Source organism: Ceratotherium simum, chromosome 12 (genome assembly GCF_057802395.1).
Source record: "Ceratotherium simum simum isolate JZ-2026a chromosome 12, ASM5780239v1, whole genome shotgun sequence".
Classification (NCBI taxonomy): domain Eukaryota; kingdom Metazoa; phylum Chordata; class Mammalia; order Perissodactyla; family Rhinocerotidae; genus Ceratotherium; species Ceratotherium simum.
The window spans coordinates 7,741,483-7,762,651 of record NC_141911.1 but is presented as its reverse complement, the minus strand read 5'-3'; the positions used below and the strand labels follow the sequence as shown (position 1 = coordinate 7,762,651).

Here is a 21,169-nt window from a genome sequence, read left to right as displayed (position 1 = left end):
TTTTCAATAAATGATGTTAGAGCAACTGAATCTCTATAAGGGGGGGGAGGGAACCTCATCCCCTACCTCACATCAAATACAAAAATTATTTTGAAGTGGATCATAGAACTAAATGTGAAAGCTAAAACAATCCAGCTTCTAAAAGAAAGCAGAATATCTTCATGACTTTTAGGTAAGCAAAGATTCCTTTAAAGGATACAAAAAGCACTAATCATAAAAGAAAAAACGGTAAATTAGACATCATTAAAATTAAGATCTTCATCTTAATTCAGGTTCATCAAAGACATCATTAAGAAAGTGAATATGTAAGCCATATACATGGAAATATTTGCAATATATATTTATTTGCTATATACATATACATATGTGTATACATATATATATATATATGACAAAGGATTTGTATCAAGAATCTATAAACAATTCCTAAATATCAATAAGAGAAAGACAACCCAATTGAAAAATGGGCAAATGACTTAAACAAGAATTTCCCTCAAGAAAATTATCAAATGGCCAATAAGCATATAAAAAGAAGCTCCACATCATTATTCATCAGGGAAACACAAATTCAAACCACAACGAGATACCCCCACATACCCACCAGAATGGCTAAATTTAAACAGACTGACAATGTCAAGTACTAACGACAATGTGGAGAAACTGGAACTCTCTGATATTCCTGGTAAGAGTCGAATTGGACTTGACCACTTTAGAAAATAGCAGTCCCTACTAAGCACTTTTGTACTGACAAAGGGCACAAACCTGTATGCACTGATTGAGATAGCATCAAAATATGCAAAACTAAGAGAGCAGGGATTGTATCAAGACAGCACTCTGAGCAGGTGTCTACTTCTCTTTCTGCCTAAAATGCTACTGAGATTACACAAAAGATATCCTTAAAAGGTTTTTTTAAAAAACAACTTTAATAGTTGAGAAAACCAAGAAAATATAAATTATCACACTAAAAAGTCTGAGAAAATCTTGGAAGATAGATTGGAACACAATGATTAAAAAAAAGAGAGAGACAGGAGGAAAACAAGAGCCCAAATGTGAAAAGAAGTCCGCCGTTGTTCTTCCGCCATAAAGGCCCAGAGAAAGTTCAAGGTCACTGTCAGCAAATGCCATGATAGGAAGTGGACTGGAGAGGCTTCAGGATAAAGAAATCAGGGACCACGCTTGGAACAGCTGAGCTGGTCTCTCCCCTCCCTTCTACTCCTTCATTTACTCATTAACAAATCTTTACTGAGCACTTCTATGTGCCTGGCACTGTTGTAGGCAATGTGGAAAAAGGAGTGAATGTAAAAAAATGTCTGTCTTCAGGAGCTCATATCCTAGTGAGGGGGGAAAGAGGATAAACTGGTAAATTATATAGTATGTTAGGCAGCGATATTGAGAAAAGTAAATTTATATGGGAGACAGGTAGTGTTCTAGTTATTATTGCTACATAAAACATCAACCCAAAATCTAGTGGCTTAAACCCACCACAGTCATTTTATTATCTCTCAAGGATTTGTGGGTCAGGAATTGGGAAGGGCTCAGCTGGGTGGTTCTGGCTCTGGAGCTCTCACGTGTCTGCCATCAGTTGGCTGCTAGAGCTGGATGGGGAAGGGGAGAGCTGAAGCAGCTGGGGCCTGACCAGGCATCCTCTCTCCACCTAGTCTCAGGGCCTCTCCATGTGGCCTCTCCAGGCAGCTAGTTTGGGACTCCCCCCAGCAAGGACACCTCAGGGCAGTCAGACTGCTTGCCCAGTGGCTGCAGTCTTCCCGAGTGAGTATTGCAGTCAACAAAGAGAAAGCTCTAACACTTTATAACCTAAACTCAAAGTCACAGGGCATCATTTCCACCACATTCTATTGGCCATAAAAGTCCAACTAGCTTCCTGCAGAGGGAGCATTGAGCCCACCTCTTAAGGGGAAAAGTGTCAAAATCACGTGTAAGAAGTGCATGCGGGGTGGGAGATATTGCTATGGCTGTCTTTGGAAAATACGATGTCAAAGGTAGAAAGTCCCCTATTTTAATTAACAACTAAAACACACTTGCTCCAATCCCTTTATTTTTACAGATGGGGCCCAGAAAGGTTAACTGGCTTGCCCAAAGTCACATAGCTAGTTGTGGAGAGGGCATTTAAATACTGACTCCAATTCCAGACTTAAATATTCAACTACATGGAGACTGCAGGTGACTCAGAACCCTATCAGTGTACTCACAATTTAAATTTAAAATACTGATTCCCGGGCCGGCCCCATGGCTTAGCGGTTAAGTGCTCGCGCTCCGCTGCTGGCGGCCCGGGTTCAGATCCCGGGCACGCACCTACGCACTGTCTCTCCGGCCATGCTGAGGCCGTGTCCCACATATGCAGCTAGAAGGATGTGCAGCTATGACATACAACTATCTACTGGGGCTTTGGGGAAAAAATAAATAAAATAAAATTACAAAATACTGATTCCCTGGAATCTAAAACAAGCAAACAAACAAAACCAAGCTCATAAATACAGAGAAGAGGTTGCTGGTTGCCAGGGACGGCGGGGTGGCGTGGTGGGGGGAGTGGGCAAAATCAGTGAAGGGGGTCAAAAGGTACAAACTTCCAATTATACAATAAATAAGTTCTAGGGATGTAATGTACAGCATGGTGACTATAGTTAGTAACACAGTATTGCATATTTGAAAGTTGCTGAGAGAGTAAATCTTAGAAGTCCTCACCACAAGAAAAATAAAATACTGATTCCCATTTTTAATAAAGTTGGAAATTCAGCAACCTTTTTTCTTTGTTGTAGTAAAATATACATAACATAAAATTGACCATTTTAACCACTCTTAAGTGTACAGATCAGTGGCATTAAGTACATCCACACTGTGGTGCCACCATCACCACCATCCCTCTCCAGAACTTCATCTCCCCATCTTTGCAACCTAAAACTCTGCACCCGTTAAACAGTAACTCTCCATTCCCCCTCCCAGCGATCACTTTAAATCAGATTATATTGCCTACATTTTGTAACCTCCTTCAATCTTCCACAGAATATTAACTACATATGAAACTTAATCTTACAGTGTTAACTATTATAATCTGTTAGTGATTTTTATGCAACTGAACACTTGAAACTTACCATTATATCTAGAATTCATTAATTGTGCCCCAAAGGGATTCTTCACATACTGAATACATACATTCACAGCTTATAATGTACTAGGCAGAGCGGCTGGAAGGGGCAGATTTGTCCCATGATACAACTGAAGGCAGTAAACTACCTGCCTGGGAAAAATCCTAGTGTGAGTGAGTGTGAGAGGCTGGCCCCATGGATAGCGAAGCCGACCTGGGTGTGGCAGTGTGGGGCAGAATATTGTCGTTTCCACTCTAACTGGCCAACAGCAGGTGGGTGGATTGCAATCCAATTCTGACGCTAACTGCCCAGAGGGAGCACAGACCCCACAGGTTAAGGCCAAATCCTCCACAGACTGCTCGCACTTCAGACACCAGCTGGAGTCTCAGGGGATCTCCAGGCCATCCATACTTCTGACTGACTGCCTACAAATTTGGGGGTTCCCACAACCCTCTAGATCTGATAATTCACTAGAACAACTTACAGAACTCTGAAAAGTGCTAGACTCACTATTACACTTTCATTTTAAAGAATACACACAAGATGAGGTCTAGGAGGGCACGCAGAGCATCTGTGCCCTCTCCCTGTGAAATCAGGGCACATCACCCTCCCAGCAAATCGATGTGTTCACCACCCAGGAAGCTCCCCTGAGCTTCACTGTCCAGAGATTTTATTGGGGCTTCATTGCACAGGCATGAGTGAGTAAACCATTGGCCACCTGACTGAACTCAATCCCTAGCCTTCTCCCCTCCCTAGAGGTCTGGCTGGTCCAGAGTCCAACCCTCTAATCACTCCATTGGGCTTTCTGGTGACCAGCCCCCATCAGGAAGCTTTGTGGGACCCCCACATGAGTTACCTCATTAAGATAACAAAGACACTGATCACTTAGGAAATTCTAAGTGTTTTCAGCTCTGTGCTAGGAACCCAGGACAAATACCAGAAAAATTCTTCATTGTACAACAAATACAGATAGCAATAAACATGTATGCTGACAGAAAAGGTTATGTTAATAGTATGTTACAATATATGCACGTTAAAAAATCACAGGTAATCTTAAGGAGTCTAGAAACAAAATGTATCAGTAATAAGACTAGAAACAAAATGTTTCAGCAAGGGAAACTGGAAAAAAAGAAAACCTGATCAACTCAACTAAAGACAGGAAAAAAGAAGGGGGAACAAAGGAGAAACAGCAGAAAAGATGGTAAGTAGCAAACATAGAAACACAGTAGAAACCAAGCAGAAACCAAGAGTTCCTAGAAATCAGGAAGAAAGTGACAATCCAACACAAAAATGGGCAAATGGTGTAAATACGTAAATACCAAAGGAAGAAATAAAAATGGCCAATAAAAATGAATAGTGAAGAGGAAAATGCAAACTGACACAACAAGATAATATTTTTCACAAAGATAATATTTTTCACAGCTCTAACTGGCAATAGTTTAACAGAGTCATCTCCACTGTGGGGAGGGTCTAGGGCTGAAGGGTTATCTCCACCACGGGCAGGGTCTAGGGCCGGCCTTCTCGTGCACTGTCAGGACACGTACAGCGTTTTTGGAGAACAGTTTGGCAGGATCTATCAATACTTGAAATGTAAATACACTTTAGCTGGGTGTAGAAAACTACTTTTAGAAAACTACCCTACAGAAATAGTGCAGTGACATTGTAACAGTGACAACTCAGAAATAACTAAATGTTCACCAACAGGGAAAATGTTTCAATAAATTATGGCACTTCTTTATCGTGGAATACCATGGAGTGGTTAAAAAAGGAAAGGTACATATATATATACACACACACGTATATATATATACACACACACACACACACGTATATATATATATAAACAGACACAGAACGATGTCTAACTGTTAAATGAAGTAATTAAAATTAAGTAAATCTAGTAAAAATAATAATAAAAATTAAGACCTAGAACAATATGTGTACTATGATCCCATTGTCTGTGTTTTTTAAACCTCTCTCTCTATCTACTAATCTACCTACCTACCAATCTATGCATAAATGTGTCTGTAAATTCATATGAACAAGTGACAGGCTGACAATCCTTCATCTGAAACGTGAGAACCAGATGAGTTTCAAAAGTCAGAATTTTTCAGATTGCAACGGTAAAATGGGGGGATAATACCATATAATGAAGTAACACCTCTGGGAGGGTCTGGGGCTGCTCTCTTAATCAAACTCATTAATATTTCTCTAGTGAGATGTGTGACTATGTACAGTAATAGGATAGATAATGATGATAAATAGCCTCATACTTGTTCAGATCAGGTTTGCTATCAAATGCAGTCAGGTCAGATTCTGCGGTCAAATGAAGTCAGGTCAGGTTTTGCTGCCAAAGAATTATGAAAAAAAGAAAAACATGCTGGTTTTGGATAAATGAACTATATATCAACCATGATTATGTCAGGGATGGGGAGAGGAACAGGAAAAGGTGAAGAGAGACTTCCGTTTCCTACTCTACTTATTCTGCGTATTTGAATATTTTCATAATAAGAACGTATTCATGCATTAGTTGTGTAATTAAAATCCAGATGTGAAATTTAAAAAGAGGAAAGATGCTTCAGAGAATCCATAAAAGGCCAGAGACGTGAAAAGCAACCAGGAATCTGGGAACTGCCTCAGAAGCTCCTGGAGCATTCAATAAATATTTCCTGAAATAGTACACAGGATACAAATAAGAAGTCCTGGTTCTCAAATACTCTTTTTGTATTTGCTCATCATTTGTTTCTTTTGCTCAAAAAATATTTACTGAACATTGCACATGGCAAGCACCTCAGGTTCTAGAATACACATTTCTGAACGAAATTGACACTTTAACCATTCCTAGAGTTCAGTCTAGTGACACTGGACAGACCCTCCACAATGAAGCCGTGTGAGAAGGTATTAAATGAAGCACACGAAGACTGTCTACACGTCGAGCTCTGGATCTCGGGGGACCATCCTGGCTCCTCCAGATCCTGTCAGCCTCAGTTGCCAAGGTAACCACCATCTCCAGTCCCCTAACCCTCAGAGGACCCTGGTTTGGATGACCACGAATGAGAGCAGAGCTTCTCTTTCTCTCCTTCCACTGTATGATGCTGGAAGAAACTGCAACTCCCCGTTTCACCTCAGGTATTCAACCATCTCTTCACTTCTGGAGTTCACGACAGCCACTTGGGTCCCCACCACCTTGTCCTCAGACAGGTATTTACAGATGTCCAGGACACTCACCCCACCTCCCCTCAAGGCTGTAGCATTAGGCTCATGGGTTTCCCTTTTCCTCTGCTGGGCCCTGCAGCCTAGGTTCTTCATCTTCTGTGCCAATGACCCTGCAAACTCTCAGCTCAAAGAAGGTCTTGTTCATTTCAGTTCCAACCTCTGCCAGGCTTCACCATCACTCCGCACCGCTCCACCTCAAAGCTGTCAAACTTTCAGATCTTACTGTGAGCGTCAGCCTCTTTCCTCTTAACAATGTACTTGATCCATCACCCCAATGATCAGCTACCTTGATTGAGAGCACCAAGTATTTCACTCCTTCTATACCCCATCTCAAAACCCCTCAGAGAGTCACAGGCTATCAAAGTAGGTACATGCTCAGTCTGACTTTCATGACATATGACAGTGCAGGTCCAACCAACTTCCCCACTTCTCTCACAACTCCCCTCCTGTCTGGCTAGACTGGAATATTCAGTGTTCTTGTGCACAGGTCATGCTTTCCACCTCCCAGCCTTTCCTTGCACTGTTCCCCTCACCTGGAAAACTCCCCCCTCACGTTCTCCCCATCGACCTTCTCAGGGTCTGCCTCCACTAAGGCACCCCAAAATGTGTCTCTCTGGTTTGATTATTTTTAAGAACAAAAAGCTCAGAAAGAAACTTTGAGGGGCCGGCCCGGTGGCGCAAGCAGTTAAGTGCGTGCGCTCCACTGCGGTGGCCCGGGGTTCGCCAGTTCGGATCCCGGGCACACACTGACGCACTGCTTGTCGAGCCATGCTGTGGCGGCGTCCCATATAAAGTAGAGGAAGATGGGCATGGATGTTAGCCCAGGGCCAGTCTTCCTCAGCGAAAAGAGGATTGGCAGATGTTAGCTCAGGGCTCATCTTCCTCACACACACACACAAAAAAATGAATAAAGTAAAAAAATAACTTAAAAAATAAAAAAGAAAGAAATTTTGACCCTCCCCCAACTGCCTAAAAGAATTTAAGATAGAAGGCCTGTCCCAGAAAGGAGCTATCACCATTGATAACTCCAGGTATGGAAGACAGGAAGGTACCTAGCAAGGCCCATTTTTAATCAAAGTTCTCTCTCATTGTCTATAGACGGCCCAGCAAACATCTGTTTATCAAACATTTGCTTTTCCATCTCCATGTGAATTGTCTTCCTCTCCTTTGAAGACCCAAATCGATGCCTCCAACATCCTCCCTTGTCTTTAGCTGAAGATGGTATTTAAGGTAGTGGCTTTGGCCATTTTGGCAAGTTACTCAGTTATCCCGCGTTTCTCCTATGTATACGTGTTATTAAATTTGTTTGATTTTCTCCTGTTATTCTGTCTCTTTCTTATTTTAAGATTAAGACCAAGATCTTAGACGAGTTGACTAAGACAGGTTAAGCAAGATTACCCAGCAGTACGTGTTAGGAACTGAGATTTTTACTCTGGGTCTGACTAAGAGACCAGTGCTCTTTTAAATACTCCACATTTGTAAACTGGTATACATGTGACTTGTATACTCACAAATATACTCTCAAGTATATTCACTTGTATCCTCACAAGTATACATTCTTGTTTTTTGTGTGTGTGTGTGAGAAAAATTGGCCCTGAGCTAACATCTGCACCAATCTTCCTCTATTTTGTACACGGGATGCCACCACAGCATGGCCTGATGAGTGGAGTGTAGGTCCATGCCCAGGATCCAAATCTGTTAACCCTGGGGCACTGAAGCGGAGCACATGAACTTAACCACTATGCCACCAGCCCAGCCCCACAAGTATACATCATTGATGTATTTACTCACCCCCCACAGTTTGACATCTTTCTCAGAACAACAGCCAAGGGAGGTGGGAAGTCATAAGGAACGAGAGAGGAGAGAATCCTAGACCGGGAGGTAGAAAAATTGGTTCCATAGCCCTCTATGTCTAATTATTGTGTGATCAAGTTAATCCCCTAGCTAAGCCTCAATTTCTACATCTGTAAAGTCAGGGTTGCTCTAGATTTTGAACCCCCTTTTGGTTTGGCATGTTTGCAGACACCAGTCTTTTATAATTTATATAGTATAACAGGTTAAAAAGCCACGTTGTCCTTTGGTATCACAAGAATTCTAGAATTCCTTACATGGGGAAGAACTCTCAAAGCTTCAACCCTACTCTTTATTCTTGCCAGTCTTTTAGAATTCACTCTTCTTTGGGTGTTGCCAGGGTGATCTTTCTTTTTTAACTTTTTAAATAAGTATGCTTTCCTTCCTTCTGATTATAGGAGTAACACATGTTCATAAGAAATGTTGATGCAAAATAACCAATAACCATTCTATAGATAAGAGAAACAAGGTGAGTTTACTTGAGCCAGAGTGAGGTTTATAACCCGGGAAGGCCTTAGAAAGTGTTCCAGAAGCATGGTTTTCAGTACAGTCTTATATCTTTTTAGAACAAAGAACATACATTAAACACACCTAGGATACATTTTTATCAAAATTTCAAAGAGGTATTCAATTGCAAATTAGCAGGTCAATGTGACCATGATGTCAGGGATGGGACTAGTCTGGGCATTACCACTAGGGTGTTACCAATAGGGTGTAGGAGGGAAAGTATGCATTCTTATCTTAAGATAGTGTATTCTTTACTTTAATGGCTAAGCAGATGTACAATGTATGTTTCATGGGGCATAAGTCAGGCTTTTTAGTTCAAGCTGAATCAGTTTTGAACCCAAATAGTTACCCCATATACCTCAATATGTGAAAATCTCTTATCATTTTCCCCTTTTGATCAATAATCTTTCAATAGAAAGTGTTGCTGATCAAAATATTGTCCCTTGGTACCAGGGTGGTTGCTGCCTGCCCTGGGTCCATCATGTCCCTTGGTGCTAAGGTTTTTGTTTCATCATTTGGCCAGTTATCCATGTTGGGGGGAAATAGTCAGATATAGTGGACAAGCATAGAGGTATATATTAACAGGGGAAGTATTCCATAGGTTATGTAATTTGTCAATTATTTCTAGATTATTGCACAAACATTGCCCATGTGCTTTTACATGACTTCCTATAGTTACATTGTTTATAGCAATTATAGAACAAGTAATCCAATACTTGAAATGATTAGCTTAAAAATGAATTCTTAGGCATAGCCTTAATAAGAAAAGGAGATTTGTCCAGGGTTATAAGATTGATCAACCACCTCACATCGCCGAGCAATTGTTACTCTAGCTAGTAGGCCAGTCTCACAACACTGAGTAAAGAAAACAATAATTAGTTTGAATATTACGACTAATACAAGAATTCCAGGGAGTAATAGAAATAGGAATTCCAATTGGGTCACAAATGGAAGCCAATACTGGAAGGGAGCCAACTAAAGAAATCAAGGTCAGGTATAGGATCACTCAAGGCATTCAGAGATGACGCATTGGAAGACTCATCAGGTATAAAAAAACATCATTCCATTTGAATGATATATGTGTACCACCTTGGGAAACTGTAAGAATATCTAAGACCATTCTATTTTGAAGGACAGCCTTCCTCATTAAAGGCATTTTAGTATTTAAAAAGCCTATTCCTGCTTGACAATTGTTAAGGGCTTCTGTATGGGATACGGCATCCTCTAGCCCCAAAGAAGGAACAAATATAGCTAGCTGCTCGGTGGTCATACCAGTGGAACACTGAATGAGCCCATCTGGCCTTAAGGGGACAGAGATTGGCAACAGATGTTAGCTCAGCAAATCCTTCCCCACATCCAAGGGAAGCTCAGGGTGCAGCGTTTTAGCCATCCAGGCAGTAGCCAAGGCCAGAGATTTGTTCCACATAACCATTGGGTTCCATTAGGAGACACCCGATAAATGCCTGGCCTTGGACCAGTCTGTTCCAAATCAATCACTTTCTCTAAGTATGATAGTATTTTGAAAACCTCAAATGGAACAACTATAAAATAGGCATACAGTTTAAGTATAACAAAGGTTTAAATAAGGAGATTTAAGGTTGGGAATACATGGGCCGGCCCCGTGGCTTGGTGGTTAAGTGCGCACGCTCCGATGCTGGTGGCCCGGGTTCGGATCCCGGGCGCGCACCGAGGCACCACTTCTCCGTCCATCCTGAGGCCGAGTCCCACATACAGCAACTAGAAGGATGTGCAGCTATGACATACAACTATCTACTGGGGCTTTGGGGGGAAAAAATAAATAAATAAAATCTTTAAAAAAAAAAAAAAAAAAAAAGGTTGGGAATACAGGCCTGGTCTTGGGACAGCTGTCTACAACAGATGCCATCTTCTTCTCATCCTGGTTTGGAGATATTTGCATTGGTCAGTTGAAGCTGGGTATCAGAAATAGGAACTGAAACCCACTCAGGTGGAAAAGCCTCTTTTTAAAACAAGAAATGTGATTCCATCAGTCTAGGCCTTCTGATTCTGCAGTGTATGAATTGGTTAAAAGTACCTGGTATGGTCCTTTCCAACACGGCTGCAAAGAGTCTTTTATTTGATGCCTCTTCTGATAAACAAATTCTCCAGGTCCATGATACTTAAGGTCTGGGAGCTCTCTGTGAAAAGAATCAGCTACCTAACCTCTCATCATTTTTCTCTCTTTTTTTTTTTTTGGTGCAAAAAAAGGGCAGTTTATTACAGCTTTCTAGCAAGGGGGAAGATGGCCGACTAATGTCTCAAAGAACCATCTTACAGAACAAATACTACAGCCAGTTATATAGTGGGCTGGTCTCTGAGTGGGGGAGGCATTTGGTCCCAGGGTGGGGGCATCCATCTGATTACTGGGTGGAGGCATTTGGTCTTAGTTCCTGGCAGTCTTTTGTTTTACTTGATATGCATCAGAGACTGGAGCAATGCTCTATACTCTGATCTTTCAGTTGTCATTGATGATGGCTATCAGCATAGACTCTCTGCCAGGGGTCATCACATTCTTAAGGAACTCAAGGGAACAAAGTTATCAACTTATAGCTGCTGGAAGGGGCCATAAAATCCACACAACATGTCTGAGCTAGTTAATCAGAGGTCATTCAAAGTTACAATAGGGTTTCTTTTCTACAATATGGCTTCCCTTACTTATGTCAACCTGTGTTGAGCCAGTATCAATTTCCTCCTTTAACTGTTTAATCCCTCAATCTTGAGGGATTTCCTGTTGTTTTCATCTTATTGAACAAGTCTCTTAGTAAGACGGTGATGCAGGTGGACTCCCAAAGTTAGGCCTAGATTGTGGAAGCAAGTAGCCAGGTAATTAATAAGATAAAAGAAAAACAAAGTTAATGGTGGGAGCAAATGGTCAGACCCAATTTCTGAGTCCAGGGGGCAGCCAGTCAAAAAGATTTCTAGATGTCAGAGTCAAAGCATCTTTTGCAGTTCGAAATGTCTCTGATGATGTCATCGGGTATTCACGTACCTTTCTGAGTGGCTTACAAGGCAACAGACATGAACCTCTCTTAAGTTTATATTAAGTCCACCAGCTTCAGTTTGCAAGGCTTCAGGAAAAAAAATAGGCAGGTTCAATTGATTCCAAATGAAAATTATGGAAAAAACTGAAAACACTAGTTTGTAGATTTGTAGCCAGATATTTCAGGAGACTAGAAGAATTCAAGATCCAGTCCAGTTAACAGATATAAAACAAAAAAAATCAAAGACAATTAACAGCAACACCTACAAATGTGTATTATAGTTTCTATTTAAACATAATTTTTCTCTCTAAAATCACCCTCATTTTTACCAAAAGTAGCCAAATTAAGACTAACTGGTTTGCAAAATTAGTCTAGTTTCAATAAAACTTGATTCAATTATTTACATAAGTGCAGCAAGAATAGCAACTGATCATATAGGCTCTTTTAAATCTGCTTTGCTGGAACTCTATTTTATAGGGAATCTCAGATTGAACTTTAAAGGCCTCTAGAGACCAGGAAAGCTAAGCCAAGGATTTTGTCATCAGACTTTACCTCCAATACCTACAGATTTGGGTGAATTCCTCTCTTTTCAAGGTTCCCCAAAATATTTCGAGGTTCCTTGCACCTGCCAGATAAGTGGCATTCCTTCCTTATCCAGGAAGTGCTGCTTGGAATGCTGAACATAAGGTACCAGGTACCAGGCCAATATTTCCAAGTGGCTTTATTCCATAAAGTTCAATCTTTGTCTCTCAAAAGCTGTCTTGTCATATCTGAGTCTGTATGTTTTTTTTCAAATATAACATTCCAATCAGAGCTTTGGTAATATAACCAATTTTTCCAATTGTTTCCTGTTATAAAGAGAACAGATTCTTATTGAACTTATGCAAATAACTATATTGCCATGAAAATAACAATACTCACTCACTAAGAGTTTCCAAATTCTGGAGGGATCAGGCAGGGAGAAAAAGATAAATGTTTCAATTCTGCTTACAAAGGTATAATTTACCAAGTTGCCATAAGTCATAGCTAGCTCAGGAGAAAAGAGAAAAAGTTTCCCTTAAATCTGAAAAAACAAAACATTAAAAAAATCAGCAATATTTCAAACAAAAGTCATAAAAATTTTAATCGTTCTCATCAGTTCATTCAGTCCTGTGTAATCAATTCTTGACCTTAATCTTGTTAGCAGTTTCACAAAGTCATCAGTTTTTCAGTTAGAATTCTTTTTTTTTTTTTTGTGAGGAGGACCAGCCCTGAGCTAACATCCAGTGCCAATCCTCCTCTTTTTTGCTGAGGAAGACAGGCCCTGGGCTAACATCCATGCCCATCTTCCTCTACTTTATGTGGGACACCGCCACAGCATGGCTTAACAAGCGGTGCGTCAGTGCCCGCCCGGGATCCGAACCAGCAAACCCCGGGCCACCGCAGCAGAGCACAAGCACTTAACCGCTTGCGCCACCGGGCCAGCCCCCTCAGTTAGAATTCCGTAATTCTTATCCAGTTCAGTTTTGAGATCTGAAAGTTTATCAGACACCTGTAATCTAGAGTGAGCACCAGAGTCCTTTCCATGAACGTCTCTGAAGATGAAACATATTTTGCAAAAGCATAAGAGCAAAGAAATAACTGTCTGTAAACAAGACCCCAAAATGGCAACTGACAAAGAAATTTGGTTAATTTTGTAACATACAACACTTTAAAATAATAACCAGAATCAGACTGATAACCAGGACAGATCAGAATTTCAGTAACTTCAAAACACCTCTATCAATAACATTCACTCATACAATATCATAGGTCCCCATGAAACAATGCTTAGCTATGCAGTCAATTCAAGTGACAATAGAAACAGTCAAGGGCAAACAGAGAGTTAAAACAGTCAAAAAAATCTTAATAGAGAGACCTCAGTCTTTTGAACATAGGAAATTATTTTAACATAGTTTTTCTGTCTTTTAGGCAGACTTACTCAAAGATAAAGAAAAACCTTTTATAACCTCTTTATCAAGTTCAAGAAAATTATCCTTTTAAGAGAAAGAAGACCAAATTTTAATTTCGCATCAGCTTACTTTTGACACTAAAATTCATTTACTTAATTGGATTTACTTTAATCCCAGCCAACTTGACCATGCATAAAATTCTTTTCCCAGAATTTCTCTTCCATAAACCGTTTATAACTTCTTTTTACATTCAGAATTTGTCTTATGCCTTTCTTTCTTCCCTTCTAGTACTTTAGGACAAATTTATCTTTGTCCAACCAAACAAAATATTTCCATTCTTTGTACCTTCTTCACTGAAAATACACATCTTACTTTCCCTGTATACAGAGCTGTTTTCCTTATTAATTTTTATTAACTTTAATCACATATATTAATTAGAATTTTTAACCCTTATAGACTTTGACTTCTAAGTAAAAACTAAGAAAGCAGTTATAAATGTTATTTTACATTAGCATTCTGTGGCTTGACAAATTTATAAACACTTTTCATAATTTCTGGAAACATGTTACTTTATAGTACAATCTTTTAATAAAACACAAGACATGTTTACTAATAGACCCAAAACACCTTTTAGTTTTTCTGTAATAAGGCAAAAGTAGATAAACTTAGATACGTTTAGCAATAATGTTTCAGTATTTTACCTTATTTGAAAATGACCCAGATACTCAACGAACTTTTATCATTAACTTAATTTAGCAAAACTCTAAAGTTTTAAGTTACCAAAAGGAATTTGGATGCTTTTTTCAAGTATACAGACCATAAAATATAATTATTGTACCTGAAAACTCTTAATTATTTTCAACTATCTAAATCATTTGTTTCCAACAATTGTCAATCAAACCAACAAACTTAAACCAGCTTTCATTTACCAAAGATTAATTTATATCATGTTAACTTGAAAGACATTTGGGTTAATTTCTATTACACTTAGAATTTATGTAAGTGCTTGCTTTAAGCCAATTAAACAGAGCTCTTAATTTTGACCATACCATCTGGAAGTAAAATATCCCACACATATAATATACATAGAGACACACACATAAACAACAGACAGATGCAACAAAGATTTTATTGCCTCTGTTTTAAAAATTTTAGCAGTTTGCGTCTGTAAAAGTTTCTTTTCCCATTTTTTTTTTCTCCTTCCAGTCTTAGGCCCTTTTTATTAAGCACTTGCGCAAGTCTCCAGAGTTCAGAGTCGTAGGGGCTAGCCATTCGGGAACTGGTCGGGTTTTCAGAAGCTCAATTTCTCGCTTTACTTTTGGTTTTGTTTTGCTATAAAGTCGAACAACATCTAAGGACAGTGTAGTAGGTCACAAGCGCTGCTTGTGAGTGTTACTCCCTAAAGAAAGGTCATAATCACTCTGTTACATGCCTCAGCCAGCCGTCTAAGCCCGCCATGGGGGCTCAGAGTGCGTGGGTGACCAACCCCCCAGGTGCTTCCCCAGAGCCTTTAATTAATTAACATGAATGATCGTGGAGTTCCCTATGAGACCACTGCATGTCTTGCGGATCAACCTCAGACACTCCCACTAGGTTCTCAGTCACCTGAGAATGCCTTTCGGCTGGGAGGACCTGGTGTCCCTTCTCTTCCGAGCTGAACAAGTTCAGATTCTCATTCTTCTATCAAGTAGTTTGTTCAGACTTTATAAACACAATTCTTTCCAATTTAAAGCCAAATTAAAAAGGTCAGCCTGCCACATTCACTCCAAAAGTTCCCCCTCGGCTCCCCCAGCTTGGGAAATTCCCCCTAGGTTTCTCTTTCCCAGGAATCCCCCCCCCCCGCCCCTGCCCCCGAGGTTCCTCTGACCTAGGCTATGTACCAGTACCCCCTTAAGACACCTAGTCTTAAGGTCTGAAACAGCTCAAATAAACTCTGGACCATCGACTTAAAATAAGGAGGTCCGGGTTTCAGGAGAACTCACCAGGGTCACCCGAACAATGCAGTGATCCAGTGGGGGGCACTCAATGGGCCCAAATGCCAGTTCAGTGTAGATTCCAGGTGGTTTCTGGTGGGTTTCTCTGAAACCCTGCTGACTATGCCAAGAAATGTCAATGCAAAACAACCAATAGCCATTCTATAGATAAGAGAAACAAGGTGAGTTTACTTGAGCTAGAGTGAGGATTATAACTCGGGAAGGCCTTAGAAAGTGTTCCAGAAGCATGGTTTTCAGTACAGTCATATCTTTTTAGAACAAAGAACATACACTAAACACACCCATTTTTATCAAAATTTCAAAGAGGTATTCAATGGCAAATTAGCAGGTCAACGTGACCTTGATGTCAGGGACGGGACTAGTCCAGGCCTTACCAATATGGCGTTACCAATAGGGCATTACCAGTAGGGTGTAAGAGGGGAAGTATGCATTCTTATTTTAAGAAACTGTATTCTTTACTATAATGGTTAAGCAGATGTACAATGTATGTTTGACAGGGCATAAGTCAGGCTTTTTAGTTCAAGCCGAATCAGTTTTGAACCCAAATAGTTACCCCATATACCTCAATATGTGAAAATGTCTTGTCAGTAGAAAAACTGGAGAATACAAAGTAGAAAAGAAAATCATTTATAATCTCACCTGGGATTAATAATCCCAGGGATATTTTTGCATATTTCTTCCAGGCATTTTTCTACATGTAGCTTTTTTCCATAGTTGAAACCATGTAGTATAAACAGTTTTACATTCTGATGGGTTTGTTTTCTTCACTTATTTAACAGATGTTTTCTGATGTCACTGAATTCTCCTCCCGAACATCACGTTTACTGGTGATGCTTCCTAGTTTACTACTGCCCCATGATTAGCTTTTGGGGCTGCTTATCTAGTTTGCTCTAATAATAAGTAAACCTCCAAGCACGGAACTTTTTTCTCTTCTAAACTTCAGCACAAGTCTTTTAAGACTCAGTCCATTACATAGAATTAAGCAGGCAGCAGATCGCTCAGCGAGTAATTCCTCTCACTTTAGGAAAAGCTTTCAACATAGAGGGCAATTTTGGAGTCCTTAGAGAGGTTTAATTTCTTATCAATTAGAAAGACAATGGATCTACTTAGATACATTAGTATTTTAGGGTCTGTTACCAGACCCTTGTTTTAAGTTTTCGCGGGGCTCTCGCCCTCCAGCAATCCGAAACCAGGGCTGGAAGTCCCGAAAGGCAACTGCTAGGCAGGGGTTCCGCCCCTACGCACCGACCACCCGCGCAGCCCGGGCACCGGGTGCCCTTACCTGGGCAGCGCCAGCTCCTCCTCGGCGCGGGCGAAGGCGCGGGGGACTGACGGCAGCGCCAGGACCCCGTACAGGTCGAACACGACCGGACGCAGCGCCATGGCGACCTCGCCTCAGCCTCTCCCCCAGGAACCGAGCACTCCGAGGAGGTGCCCGCAGGCCGGGCCGCGGGACTGCTGCCCCGGCGCCGGGACGTCTTAAGCGGAGCCCGGCCCCACCCCTGCCCGGCCTCCCACTCCCCGCAGCCCCCGTCCTCCGCCTGGCCACGCCCCCGCCTCGGCCTTGGCCTCCGCCCCGCCCCCTGGCCTGACTGGCCTGACGCCTGTCGCCGTGCTTCCGGTCCTGGTCCCGCCCCCTCCCCGGCCTCCGCCTCCGCCCCAGCACCTTGACCCGGGCCAGAATCTCATCTCTGGATGAAGCGCCTTCCTTCACCTAAAATCAAAGTCCAAAGTAGGCCCGCGCTCAGACAGCGGCTGCTTAAAGAGGCGGACCCGGGCCCCGTGCCTCCCGGGACCGGCTGACCGCTTACCGCGAACCTGCCAGACTTCCACCAGTCCTGAGCAGGACTGGAGAGGGGGAGGCCTGAGAAAAAGCCAGGGCCACAGACTCTTTAAGGGTGTGTGTGTGTGAGATTGGATCCTCGCATATTCGTTTTGCTTGGTATATCCCGTAAACTAACAGCTTTGCGGCCCCTCTTTTATAGATTCGGTACATATATTTACAGGTCCCACGCTATCCTGACCACGCTCTTCTAGTCACCCTCTTTGTTAAGGCAAAATGTATTTCTAGAATAAAATATCATGCTCCAGGTGTGTTATGCCAACCCACAATACATACATTCCAATCTCTTGTGAAATGATGCTTAGAAGAAATAAATTTGGACTATTTATTTCCCCTTTGTACGTTCAACTTGTACTAATGCCTAAAAATGTGTGAGCTTTATTTTAAACCACAGATTCTACACTACTGTCTCATTTGTGTTTCTAAAACTTTGCTTAGGAGTGTTTGAGCTGTGCTTGCATAGAGGTTGTTGGACCCCAGGCCACTGGAGTGTAGCTCGGTGAGTTCAAGTGTGCTTTGGGCCTGGTGTTCCAACTTGCCAAGAGCTCAGCTCAGGACAGAGACAGTGGAGACCTCCCCCTTGAACGTGTGGTCTGTGAATTTATCCAAGATATTCTCCCCCGTTTCCCTAGAAGAATGTTGTGAGAGGTCGTCAGATACCTTACTAAAATCAGGAGGTATCTGATCTACAAGATTCTTGCATCTACCAATTGCCAATCTGATAAATAACAGAAATGAGTCTTCTTTGGGGAGTTTTATTCCGGTAAACTGTGACCATGTTTACTTCTCTTGCTTCATAACCTCTTCTGGATTCCTGCCTGAGACAGTTGTTAGTGTGTTCTGAGATCCACTCCTAAGAAGCAAGAAGAGGTCAAGAACAGCCAAATGTTGCAGAGAGAACGGAAAAAAACCATTTGATTTTGGACTTGGACGGCACTGGGTGACCGGTTTCAGAACATTTGCAGTGGAGTTTTTGGAGCTAGAAGCTAGATTACCCTGGGTTTGAGGACTGAGAGAGAGGGCAAGAAGTGAGTACAACAGTCTCTCAAGAAGTTGGTGATTGCAAAAGTAAAATGAGTCGAAAAAAGGAAAGCAAATTGCAGCACGATTTGCAGAGTATGAAACCTCTTAAATTTAAATCTCCAACTTAGACTTTCCTTTGGTCCCCACACTTGCATGTCCAACTTCTCATTCACCATCTCCTCTTGAATGCCTAATAGGTATCTTGAACTTATCATGACTAAAACAGAACTCTTGCTGCATTCCCACCTCCCCAGCCTGTTCCTTCCGGAATGTGCCCCGTCTTACTAAATGGCATCCGCATTCACTCAGTTGCTCAGTCCAAAGAATTTGGGGCTGCTTCCAAATCCCTTGTTCCCAGTGAAGCTGTGTGTTCTTGAACTCAACCCAGCGATGGCCAGCTGACTGGGCAGAGGTGGCAGCTTCTGGTTCCGTCGTGTTTTCTGGGAGTCTTCCTTAAAGGCCCAGCCTGGAGCTAACTCCTCTCTTCCTTTCAAAGATTTTGTAGGCTCCTAATTTCCTGTATTAAATCTCTTTTTAAAATAACCAGAGTGATTTCTGTTGCCTGCCTAATGCAGTATCATTTATGAATACATACGTATGTTTGTGAAAGTAGCAAAGTGAGAGCAAGGACACACAGAACTGGATTTTATAAATCCCCCTTCGAGAAGGAAAATGAGAAACTTAGAATATAAGCCTCCACGTTAAGATGGGAATCATCTTTGGTTAAGTGGAGACTATGAAGCTATCACATGGACCTTCATTTATTCAGGGACAATAAAACTAGGAGATTCATCTGGTCTGGAATATTTTATAATACCTTGTGAGTTACAGAGCTTCCTGGCTGAGTCACTCAGGCAAAGATCAGAGGTCTAAATTGCATTTTACTGTGCTCTGCTCCTTCTCCTGGGTCACATCTTCCCTGTGTTTTCTGCCACCCAAGGTACAGGAAGATAAGAGCTCACTGAGCTGGGCTGTGGAAACTGGGTCTTTTTGAAAAGTAAATCCTAACCCTTATGTCTGCTAATTTAAATATTTATAGAATATGTTCCAGATGATAGCATGGAATTATAAAACACAGCTAATGTAGTAGTGAAAATTCAGAAATTACACCTGACGTCGATCACTAAATTTGTAATGAACTTACAATGAAGTCATTAGTTTTGGATTTCCTGCCACCACCCACTCTTTCCCACCTCCTGCTTGACGTTGGTTTTCCAACCTTGTTTTAAATCTTTGTTTAATTCCTAGTGGTTGAGAGAGGAGTTCACACTGCTGCTTCTCTCACTGTAGGTGTTTGGATCAAGCTTCAGGTTGTCTCTGGCAGTTTTCTAAATCCACATTCCACCTGAAGCTTTGACTTTCTTTAATACAACAAATAAATTTCTTTAATTTGTTCAATAAATGTATATTAAGCAGCTGTTACGTGCCAGGTGCTTTCTAGGCACTTGGGATTCGTTGGTAAATAAAATACACAAAAATAAGGACCACCAAGAAGCTTCCATTTTAGTGAAATGATGAATTTAAGGAGTTGCCAGTTGCTTCTGGGGCCATGAGAGGAATGAGCCTGGGAATATTTTTGGTGGCTACTTGCCATTTTTCTTATTTACCGTTTTTTTTGGCTGCCCAACATCTATAACCTCTTCCTACATTTGGAAAGTTCTGCCCTGCAGTGGGCGTCTGTCAGTCAGAGATGCACAGTGTCCTTCAAATGTCTCTCTACTTTGATCTTTCTTACATTGAAACACCATGTTTCCCAGCCTCCCTTAATACTGGTTACATGATATGGGCTCTGCCAATCAATATTCTTGCCTGAGATTTGAGTATGGGAATGAGCAACCTGAAGCAACAGCTATGTGAGCTGGAACTTTCTTCCAGTTATGGCAGGAGCAAAAGCATCTAGCTTTTCTGGGGATGCTGAGATGGACCTTCTCCAGTCTCATCCTGGGTGTACTTGGTGTGGATGGGGTGGCAGGATGGTGGCTTCTTTAAAATTGTACTGTAGGATCTCAAAAAGGGAACCCCAACTCTAGCCTCGGGAAGGCGCGGACCCACAGACACAGAAGACCGAGCTTGATGCAAACGCAAGAGGTAAGAGGTTTATTAAGCGGAGCTCCGGGTCGACACGTATCTCTCGCAGGAGACAGAGGAGTCGACCCCGAACCTTAAGGGGCAAGCTCTTTTATAGGATTCGGAAGCATAAAGCGGGAAAAGGTTGGCGCGGTCTTATATGATTGGCTAATTTAAAACATTTAAACAGTTACATTTTATGGCGCGAATTGCTATGGCGCGAAGCAATTATCAGGTTACACACACGCGTCCCCATCTGGACCCCCTCCACCCCGACCCTCTCAAACTTATCCCTCTGGAGCACTCTCTTGTTCTCAATTTTTCCCGAACAGTTTAGGGCGAGTCTTTTATGAATAGAGTCAGTCAGGATCGATAAACGTTTTCCCTTATACCAGGAATCTTTAGGGTGTGGAGGTGCCTGTCTCTAAGGTATTAACTTTTAAATTTTTAATATAATTTATTTCTTTCATTCCCCACTTCTTCTTTTGTCTCTAGTTCTAATCTTAGAACTTAGTTTTCGGTGTCTACTATCAGTGGCTCATTGTGTGGGAGAGCTTGGTAATGGCGTTGGAGCATCATAGCATGCACTGCATTGACTCTTTTTTTTAAGAAAGCAGTAATTTTATTGAAAACACAC

At 41.5% G+C, this 21,169-nt stretch overlaps 1 protein-coding gene across 2 annotated transcripts in view; it reads right to left on the bottom strand.

Moving 5' to 3' along the window:
• EPHX2 (epoxide hydrolase 2) overlaps positions 1-17,072 on the bottom strand; it is an 83,494-nt gene extending 66,422 nt beyond the window's left edge. The window contains exon 1 of one of the 2 annotated variants that reach the window (XM_087437356.1): positions 16,882-17,072. In XM_087437356.1, coding sequence (XP_087293482.1) covers positions 16,882-16,982 — 101 coding nt within the window. In that variant the 5' untranslated portion in view covers positions 16,983-17,072. The remainder of the gene's footprint in view (positions 1-16,881) is intronic. The other variant, XM_087437355.1, reaches the window with a different exon arrangement.
• Positions 17,073-21,169: the final 4,097 nt, after the last annotated feature.